General features: G+C 51.4%; 1 protein-coding gene across 1 annotated transcript; it reads right to left on the bottom strand.

Annotated features, from left to right (window-relative positions):
- Positions 1-271: 271 nt before the first annotated feature.
- VOLCADRAFT_91103 (uncharacterized protein) lies at positions 272-5,255 on the bottom strand (the record flags this gene model as incomplete). Its single annotated transcript, XM_002950527.1, has 7 exons — positions 272-1,130; positions 1,470-1,945; positions 3,398-3,477; positions 3,694-3,714; positions 4,004-4,342; positions 4,451-4,494; positions 5,206-5,255. 7 exons carry the CDS (start codon positions 5,253-5,255, stop codon positions 272-274), a joined length of 1,869 nt encoding a protein of 622 aa, XP_002950573.1.
- Positions 5,256-10,578: the final 5,323 nt, after the last annotated feature.

Genomic DNA, 10,578 nt, shown 5'->3' with positions numbered 1-10,578 from the left:
CCCGGCACTGTTACCTGGTCCTTCCCTTACGGAAGAAGCAATTTGTCGAGTTATTGTTGATTTTTGGGGCCGCATTCAGGGTTTCGCAGCTTTAGGAATTCCACGAAAAGGTTGGGAATCCGTTGGCGCACATCACCCCTTTTTGAGGATTATATCTGGCAAATTGATTTGTTCGCGAGAGCGGTTACCGATGAGAGGTTAATTATCTGAGATGATAATCTTTTGGTATATTAGTCTCTACTGCAGTGCACGGCCAGCTGGCCCGATGGCTCTACTCTTCGGGAGTCTGGAGCCCACTGTAACAACCACACACCACACCGATGGGCCGTACTTCTGGTCCCGAAGGCTTGGTTATCCGCGAAACGCCGGCTTGATGGTCAAAACTGAGAGGCATGGTGCTAAAACTGTGAGCTGCTGAGCGAACTGAAAACTCTAAAGCGGCTGATGAGGTATTGAACATGACACCAGAGCAGGTTGCAGCAGCAGCTGCTGCTGTTGTTGTTGTTGTTGAGGGGTTGATTGGTGGTTTGCAATCAGCAGCAAGGCTAAGGCCTTGGACACCAACAGGCGAATTCACTTTGCTAGTACTATTCCTAATATCACTATAACTACCAGTACCGCCGCCGCTGCCACAGCCACCGCTGCAAGGCGCATACAACCACGACATGTCGCACTTGCGGCTCCATGATAACCAGCCGCTGCCTGTCTTGGCGCCCTCATTCCGCGGCCTTGATCGCTGTTCCTCATGAATTGTGGCCAGCGAGGGAAATTGTCCTGTCGACTTCGGCGACGATAATAACATTGTTGCCGGTGGCGGCATCTTTCCCTTCTTCCCGACTGCTACTTTTGTTGCTTTTGCTGCACCAACTCTTGCCGTTTCGCATTTTCGTGCTGCACCAATGTCTGTTTCAGCGGGTTCGTAAAGTTGGGGCAAATCTTGTCGTCTACCTTTCGTCGTCGATGCGGCCCGGATGATGGCGACCGGATCGTCGCCGCCCACTGTGAGTTCGCCTTCCAAGTCGCTCAGGTCGAGCAGGTCGACGGTCGTCTGCGCGGCGGAGGTACACTTGCTGATCCCGCTTTGCCCCCGCGAGAGCTTTGTGGCGAGGAGGTTCCGGAGAAGATAACCGCTGCACGGGACGAAAATTTCAACGAGGATTTCAGGCAATCAGACAGAAGAAAAATGTTAGCCGCCAAAAGCCACACAGGCGTCGCAGGAAGCGAAAGCCAGCGTGCGTGTCCGGCGGGTTGGGAGGATAGCGGGTGGCTTTGGAATTGGGCTCTCGCTGTATAATACCTACTACTACATGATGACATCCAGCACCACCATGCGTAATAACAGGTATGCAGATGTCACATACTCAAAAAGCTTTAAGCTTAATAAACAAAATAACCTTAGGGTTTTAGATGTTCCCCGCCTTACAACTTAAGTCATATACCTTTTAAACCCACAATACATTCCGCCGCACCTTCGCGCTGCTCGAATCACTCTCTTCATCACGTGCGCCGGAACTTGCTTCCAGCTGCTCGTGCTGGTGGTAGTGGTGGTGGTGGTGGTGGTGCAGGTGCTGCTGCTGCGTCCATCGGTGTCCGGATGAAGCTTTGTCGGCTCGCTGCCGTCGGACGGGATGCGCTCCGGAGACACAAGCCCGTGATGCCGCCAATCCTCCGGCTGGTGGACGGCACTCCAGGTGGCGCCATCCTCGGCAGAGAGCGAAAAAGAGCATACCATTATGGTGGTGGCGTGCATCGCGGTGCGCGCGTCCTCCCCCGCTAACAAGTGTCGATAACGGTCCGTGCTGCTGCCGGATGTGTGATGTCCTCGTGTGCCCCAACGCGAGCTCAATAAATCAGCGGCTGTAACTGCTGCTGCAGAAGTGGATCGTCCAGTGTAAGGTACAGGCAGGAAACGCATCGGAAGCGCAGTAGTTCTGGGGTCGCGGCGCTGCGGGATGGGAAAGGAGACGTAGCGACGAAGTCGAGGCGTCCAAGTCAGGAAACGGAGCTGCAACGAAACGGGCAACTTCCACGTCGAAATAGGTCAGCAGTTGCTGGAATTCCTGATGTGAGCGAAAGGCATGTAGAAGTAGTAGTTTAAAAGCGATGTGTCGGACGGTGGTTGCAGCAGTGGCAAGAGTCAACATGCGGAGATGTGGTAAGCTTGTAAAAACGGCGTCACCTAGTAATCTCCGCTAGATGTTTCCATTATACGCAATTTAATTTCACACAATTGCGTCATTAGCCTAATCTTCATGGACGCAGCACAACAACGAGGTAGTGCCGGTATTCCATTTGGAGTGGAACATCCCATTTATCCACGGACGCGTTTTAATACCTGGATGTAGACAACGCCGATGCCACGAGTGCAATCAATGCTTATTTGATCTTCGGTCGGCGGACGATTGACCAGGTAGGCATCCCAAGGTGCATCCAAAGATTAGTTTTGGAGAAAGTAAGAGTGAAAGAGAAACTTAGGCCACGATAAAGCATGTGAAATTGGCATCCTTAACTTCTACCTCAGGAGCTGCAGGCCGTCGATAATCCAAAAAAAAGACGAAGAAATGCCCAGAAAGCCCCGAAACTGAGTACATGCACTGTAAATTCCAGAGTTTCGCCAATGGTAAAAATACATCTAGAAATTCCAGGCTCTATACGGCGTGACGTGGGACTTACAGATGCGGGCTGAGGCTCTATCCGAGACACCGAACAGTTATAGTAGAGCTTACATCGAAAGCCTAGTAAGCACAGTCTGTTCTAAATCAAGAGTCTTAACTTTACGGTAGCTAGAGACGGGCGGATTTGTAACGAACTACCAATTCCGTCGATCGCAGATAAAAAGGGAGATGAGCCGATAGTAATAAAGACGTGTCATAATCATTTTAAAAAATGCTGTGATGTAGCAAGAAGCGTTATCCGTGAGGGAACACCAAAACATGTGCGTACGGAATGACAATTTCCCTAGCCAAGGAAGGTAAAGCCAATTTCCAAGAAATAATTTGACATGACATTGAGTCATAGTTCCTGTCTATATCTGCCTGGTCAAGGTTATGAGGAACGACCAGCCGTAAGGACACCTTACCGAATACCATAACAACTTTAAGCTTTCTTTAGTTTTTCACACAACTGGGAAGCGTTTTGGGTTGAAAGCATAATCCTCTCTTCATAGTTGACGCCACAATTTCCCGGAGACCTCTCCAGACCGTTGAAAGGGGATGTTGCAAGGGGCTGATGAACTGCGGTGGAGGTGGGCGTGCTGAAGGTTGGTGTGCCTACAGATCATGTTGCTGAAGGTAATACAAGGTAATAAAGACATCTAGGTTATTTAAGCACGTTGAAGGCTGTTTATGGACAATTTCTTGGGATCAAGTGCACGTGGGTGCTTCCCGCCTTCTCTTACCATAAGCCGTGAATAGCTCAGGACGTGCAGTATTACTGGCCAACGTCTATGCAATCGGGATCTAAGTCTTATTCCATTCGCTGTGCGTTCGGAGATGCCGCGGCATGCATTGCTTCAATCGCTTCAGTGTACCGTCTCAGCACGTCCTCGTCACGCACCGGCTTTCGCCTGACGCCTGAAGCCTGACGCCAGGCTGCAGCTAGCTGCTGCCATGCACGACCTCGCCCAACTAAAAATCTTAGGCTATGCACATCTTTGAATTGCTATACATATTCAAAGATGCGGAACTCGTGCACCTGAAAGGATTTCAGATGCGTCTGAGGGAGACCGCAGCAACGGACAGCGTCGTCGGACTGACACCGCAAAAGCAGGTCAGCAGCAAGCCGACGCAACGGAAACCGTCACTGCCGCCAACGGAACGCAACGCCGCCGCCAGGGGACCTTGATAATCCTATTTATCCGCCATAGGGACAAAAGCATAATAATACTGTCCACCTTCAAAGATGGTAGTTAAGGCAAGACTGCAGCAACAACAGCAACAACAACCCCCAGGAGGAGCCTGCCGTGCGGACCAGTTTTTTTCTGCCCCGGTTGTGAGTGGACCACCGGTGAGGTAGTGGTGGCCGCCCGCGGGAGGTGTTCGTTGCTTGTGGTAGTTGAACAGCTGGCCTTCAAGGACGACCAGTGTGTGAGTGCTGGCTTTGTGTTTGTCTTCTTTGTGCAACCGCGTCTCGGCTTTTGTGGTGTGTCGTCTCAGGCCCGTGGTCCTCCGTGTATCTCTTGACTTGCTGGCTGCGTGGGTGTCCTTGGCTAGGAGAGTCTTCTGAGGGGCAGTGTCTGGCGTGGGTAGGTCTTCCCTTGCCTCGGTTTTTGAGTGTGTAGTGGAGTTCCCTATATAGAGCCCTTGCCCCGGTGGCGTTTTCTGTTTGATCTTGTCCTGTGGTTCTTGAGGGGAGAGAGAGCGCGAATAGGCTGGCCAGGCGAAGTGGGGCCAGGTAGCCTGTTTAGGGTTCCTAGAGGTGGTGTGGCGCCTCTCGCGCGGCTCTCGCTTACTTCGGTTCGCAGTCTTCTGCGCCGCTGTGTTGCCTAGCCAGGGGCTGGGAGAGCGCCCCGGCTGGCGTGAGTGAGTGAGTGAGTGAAGCGCGCGCGCAGGAACAGACGTAGCTGCACGTGCACCCCTGCGCTGTGTTTCGGCCCGGTCAGGGCCCCCGATGCTCATCCTTTCTCGGGACGAGCCCCCCACAGTGTAACACACCATCAACAGCAGCAACAACAACAAACACAACAATAAGGTTGTATAACGCTCACTAGCCAAAACCGGAAGGTATTTTATCATGGATTATCCAATGGCGCAACACCCGGGTGGCAAATCCTCACTTTGCATATGTAAGTTAAGGTAGGTGTACGCAGTGAGGGGGCCCTGACCCGCTTCGGCTTTGCTGCACAACATCCATCAACATAACGCAGTAAATTACCGTGCTGAAGGAGCCGTTCCCCTATCAGCTATATATGAAGGTGAAGGAAGTGTCCAGGAGATGTGAAGAGAAGGCGTGTCAATAACGACTCCCAAAATTTGTCCTTATGTCCTTATGTGCTTAGGTAGAAGGGGGGAGTGCACCTCCGCAATGCACTTCTCGGAGGACCCCTCTGCAGGCGCCCAGCACAAGACAAAAGAACGGCAGGCGACGCCTAAGCAGTAGGAGTCAAGCACGCGTGGGAAAATCCAGCTCCGGAGGCCGACGGGCAGGCGCCGGGCCCCCATGATGATGACGGGGAGGGTGTGATGATGTCGCCAAACGCTGACTTACCAAATCTGAACCGTGTTACCAGCGGTGGAGGCGTCCGTAATGCCGTACATACATGGACCGTGTCGTCGTGGACCTTATTCGTGGACGTAATTACTGGATGTTGCAAGCCGCAGCAACAGCAGCAGCAGCAGTAGCAAAAGCAGCAGCAACAGCATCGGTAGCAGTAGCAGTAGGAGTAGCAGTAGCAGCAGCAGCAAGAGCAAGGGCAGTAGCAACAGCAATAGCACTAGCACCAGCAGCTTCTAGTCTTCCGCAAAGGGACTGTTTCAAAGTATCACCTCTAGTTTGTGCGCTGTTGTACAGTCCGACTGAGACTTGACTGAGCATTCGGCGGTCCTAGTGTCCTCACCACCGCACAACGCGAGCACAGTTGTAAAATATATCTACTTGAGTATGGTGTAAGGGGTATTGTAACGGCATGGATGGTTTGCTCTTTCGAGTAAAGCAAGTGTCGTACATGTCCGTAATGTCGTTTTCGAGCCACGTAGGTGCGTGTACATATGACCGTACGTTCTTTTAAATGTAGATAAATATGTGTTACTGCAGCACAGCCGTGCACCTTATTGCTTATTATTTAGAGGCCTTGTACAATATTCTCATGCCAGAGCTACCACGTTTCCTCCACACCCCTGCACATCACCCATGGATTGCCATGAGTGGGTGCACGCATTCCTTGCGTATTGATTGCGCACTGATACTATCAGATTTCCTGAGAGTATAACACTCCTGAACACCAACAGCTGTGAGGGTTTCTTTCGCCAAAAGCTCATGCTGAGATTCGAACTCAGGTCGGTGGATTCAAAGTCCACAGTGCTCACCACTACACCACATGAGCCACTTCCAAGTGATGCTAAACAAGCAAATACAACATACTTATTCGATCCGGAAAGCGTTTGTTAGCTTATCTTTGAAATTTAAAATCCAATAAAAACCAAATTCACATGTATCGTCCACATTTAGATACCGTATATAGGCCAGGAAAGGACCCTAAGATGTATCAAGGCAAGCCTCATAACAGGATTTGGATAGCCCCAAGCATCCAGACACATTCCCCTGACCCACACATCCACTGAGACTCCAAAACCACACTGCAACCGCTCTGAAACCACTCCGTAACAGATGCTATAGAGATGAGGGCATATATATTGAAGTTAATCCCGCCATATGTTGCCATTAATGCGTTATCATCGAAATATGTGTTGCCCAAGCACACAGTAGCAGGCATGGAAATGAAGAGCGCGTTTGTGGACCACGGCTGTGGGACACCAACTGACCTGGCGGCTTGGGACCGACGACAGCGACCTATAGGGATGGTGTTGATTCCAATACCTAATCCAGCACCAGCACCAGCACCAGCACCAGCACCAGCACCAGCACCAGCACCAGCACCAGCACCAGCACCAGCACCAGCACCAGCACCAGCACCAGCACCAGCACCAGCACCAGCACCAGCACCAGCACCAGCACCAGCACCAGCACCAGCACCAGCACCAGCACCAGCACCAGCACCAGCACCAGCACCAGCACCAGCACCAGCACCAGCACCAGCACTGGTACTGGTACCAGTACCAGTGGATTCCACCTGGAGATTGTTTGCACAGTCGCTTGCAGCCCATCCATAAGAGACACAGTATGAGGTGCTGCACTGTGGAAAGAGGTTCTTGTACAAACGGATCCCCCTTAAAGTGAACATGTTTCTTTTACCGCAACAAGGTACTAACATTGTCCTTGCTAGGTGGGTTAGGCTTTTACTTGTCCACAGTGGTGTTCACTATGACGACGGGTGATCGCGTTACGTCGCGTTAAATTCGCGTTACGAGGCTTTAACGCGAGTTTAACGCGACGCTAACGCGATGTAACGCAATCTTAAGCACTGATAACGCACCGGTTCGCTTGTGCGTATGGCCTAACGCACATCATCTTTATTCGCATGCGAACGAGCTGAGTAATTTTGGCTGGCAGTGCGTTAGCTTAAGCAACTAACGCAAACTAACGCAAACTTTACGCGATCGTAAACGCGACCAGGTGACTTTTAACGCGAGCGTTACCTTACCTATAGGTGTAACGCATACGCAAGCGAATGGCATACGCGGCTGCGACTGGTGCGAATGCGTATGCATATGCGAATGTGGCGAATGATATCGCGAGTTTTACGCGACCCTAATCGCGACCAGGTGACTTTTAACGCGAGCGTTAGCTTAGCTATAGGTGTAACGCATACGCATGCGACTGGTGCGAATGCGTATGCATATGCGAATGTGGCGAATGATATCGCGAGTTTTACGCGACCCTAAACGCGACCAGGTGACTTTTAACGCGAGCGTTAGCTTAGCTATAGGTGTAACGCATACGCATGCGACTGGTGCGAATGCGTATGCATATGCGAATGTGGCGAATGATATCGCGAGTTTTACGCGACCCTAAACGCGACCAGGTGACTTTTAACGCGAGCGTTAGCTTAGCTATAGGTGTAACGCATACGCATGCGAATGGTGCGAATGCGTATGCACATGCGAATGTGGCGAATGAATTCGCGAGTTTTACGCGACCCTAAACGCGACCAGGTGACTTTTAACGCGAGCGTATCGCCAAACGCAAGGGATTGCGAACGGCATACGCGACTGCGAATCCTGCGAATGTATGTGCTACCATTTGAATTTTACGCGAGTGACTGCGACTTGCGTGCGGGACTGCGAACTGTACGGCCAACCGTGCAATACAAAAGCTTTACAATAGCAGTACACGAGCTGTACAATGTGCAAAGTGCACCGCCGTTGCACATGACCTGCAGGTTCACAGCTGTGAACCACAGCACTCACTGCTTTCTTCATACATTTGAACTATCCCTGAATGACAGGTACGAATTCATAGCAAATCCTAACATGACCGATGCAACTCAGCCAGCAACTCTTACCATGGAAAAGGGTCCAACAGTCTAACGTCAGAAAAAATCGACACACAAATGTTAAGCGCATGTAAATGTACCACAATACAGCCACTATTGTCTTCTTATTAAAGCGCTCAATCCTCGCCTCCGCTGATGTCATCTTCACGAACGACGGCATAAATCTGCATATGAAAGGATCACAGCAAATCATTGTTTAGGCAGGAACACATAGTTGTGAGCATGTTACGTACAATGACGGCTGTAGGTGTGACACCGGCATAACGTGCCTCGAAATAAGGCAATAAAAAGCATTTAGTTAATAGCCATGGTCGTGCAACCAGAGGCTTCATACCTCCGAACGGCCGCTACGTGGCATGCCACGTCCCGTTTGAGCCCGACTCTTGTTCATATCCTTACCACCATCCTTGCGCTTGTCCTATTCCTTGCGATTCTCCTGCTCGTGTCCTTGGAATGTAAAATGACAAGGCATAATGTCAGTGTATGCACCTGCATGATGGCCACTTACTGCCGGTGCCGTCTAGTCCCCCTTTTCCTGCTTTCCCCTGCTTGCCTGCGAATGAATGCTGCGCCATTATAGAGGAAGAAAGACAGATTCTTGTTATGAAGATGCTAATTCATTAGGCTTTACCTTACACTGTCGTCATTGGAGGATCAGCGTGAGTATAAGCAATGCTTACGCGCTAAACAACAAATTCAAGATAATCTTATTAGTGCAATGCGCGCAATGAATTACTGCCCTGAGGACACGGGCAGCACTGGGCCTTACGCCCAACTTACTCCCAACTCCCAACTAACCCTCTTACTTAACGCAAGCTCGCATAAGTTGTTGCGTCAGAGACAAATGCCAAAGGAGAAGATACCCCCTCTAACGGTTGAAATACTGAACCACCACGGCACTTCGTGCCGAGCCACAAGAGGGCCAAAGACGTGAGAGCTGCCAGACAGGCGCGCACACCGAAACTCCCGAAGCCAAACGCCTCGAAAGACCTCCGAACGACACCCCAGCAGCAGGGGCGGCGGACGCGCCACCTCTACACAGGCAAAAGAGGGAACAAAATAAACGCAAAGCGCCAACAGACTGACCCACCGCCACCGACGCGACGGATCACTCAACAGTTGCTGACGGACGCCCACTGAAGGAAGGGTCGATAGGAAGCCAAAACATGTGCCCGCTCAGGGGTGACCAAGCGGCCAAAACTAGGGGCTTGAACTGAAACACCGGGTCTGCAACAATGACCGCTCCACGAACCCAGGTCACCGACAGCAGAGAAAACGGACAAAGAAAAGACACAGACCTAATACGACAAACAACAAACACAAGGCCGCGAAATGGAGACACACGAACCCATTCAGCGCCAAAAGAAGTACTCGAACTTAGTCCAGAACCAGCGGTGTTGGAACCGGCGGTAGCATCGGATATCAAGCAAAGCGAAAACCGCTCCGAAATCAGGGGAATTCCAGTCGCTGGTAACACAACACGATGAAAAAACCAACTACCTGCACGGTGCCTTCCGAGCGCACACCTTCGCACAACAAATTCCTTCCTATTCGCTCGTCGTAACTGTGTGTCCGCTCCCCTGCACAATATGCAATTAAGGCGCTACCTCATTGAGGTCCCATTGCCCCTACAAGATATTATGAGCCCCCAGGGGGGGCATGAAATGCTAGGAAAGCGCACCTCGGGGGCACACAACCCCGCAATTGCAGCGCCACACTGACCGACCGAGTGCTAAGCAAAGCACCCACAAGACGACTGAACCCGCACTGCCAGACCTGCCAGGAAGGGGGGGAGACAGGTGCTCGACCCTCCCTCATCCGGCACAAACAGCTCCGTATTCGAAGGCAGGAACACAAGGTCAACCGCCAACTCCATAAACTGTTGCCACCAAGGTTGGGCCGTCCAGTACGGCACGACTAGGAAAGACACCCTAGCACTGCTTGAGTGCACGTGTTTTCCACACTGATTAAGACAACACGCTGCTGAAAGAACGGAAGAAATGCAGGATGGACAGCGTGCAACTCCTTCCAACTGACGTGCTCATAGAGCTCTGGTGCCGACCAATTGTATTGTGGTTACAGTATTTCCGCCGCCGACGCGGCGGGTGCCCTCACGAGCCGTGAGGCTCCAGAGCACGCTGTTGACGCTCATCAAAAACCTCAGTAAGGAAAGTAGCGATTTTCCTCGGATTGGTATTAAGAAATACCTTGCGCATATCAGTATCTTCAACGTTAATCAGAAACCTATTACGCAACTCAGTATACGCCTCACACTCCATGAGCACATGGTATTCATCCTCAACCTTACCCGACGTACAGACCTGACACGTACGGCACTCTCTCGGCCTATGGTGTCCTTTGTTGACCTCCAAAGGCCAACAACAAAGACGGAATTTGGCAACCATACGCAACTGGTTGGCCGGCAAATATACACGCAAATAGCCTGTGGGATCGGAGCCCTCTCTTGC

The sequence above is a fragment of the Volvox carteri genome (assembly GCF_000143455.1).
Source record: "Volvox carteri f. nagariensis unplaced genomic scaffold VOLCAscaffold_19, whole genome shotgun sequence".
Lineage (NCBI taxonomy): Eukaryota > Viridiplantae > Chlorophyta > Chlorophyceae > Chlamydomonadales > Volvocaceae > Volvox > Volvox carteri.
Note: the sequence above shows the minus strand (reverse complement) of the source record. Positions and strands in the feature narration are given on the sequence as shown.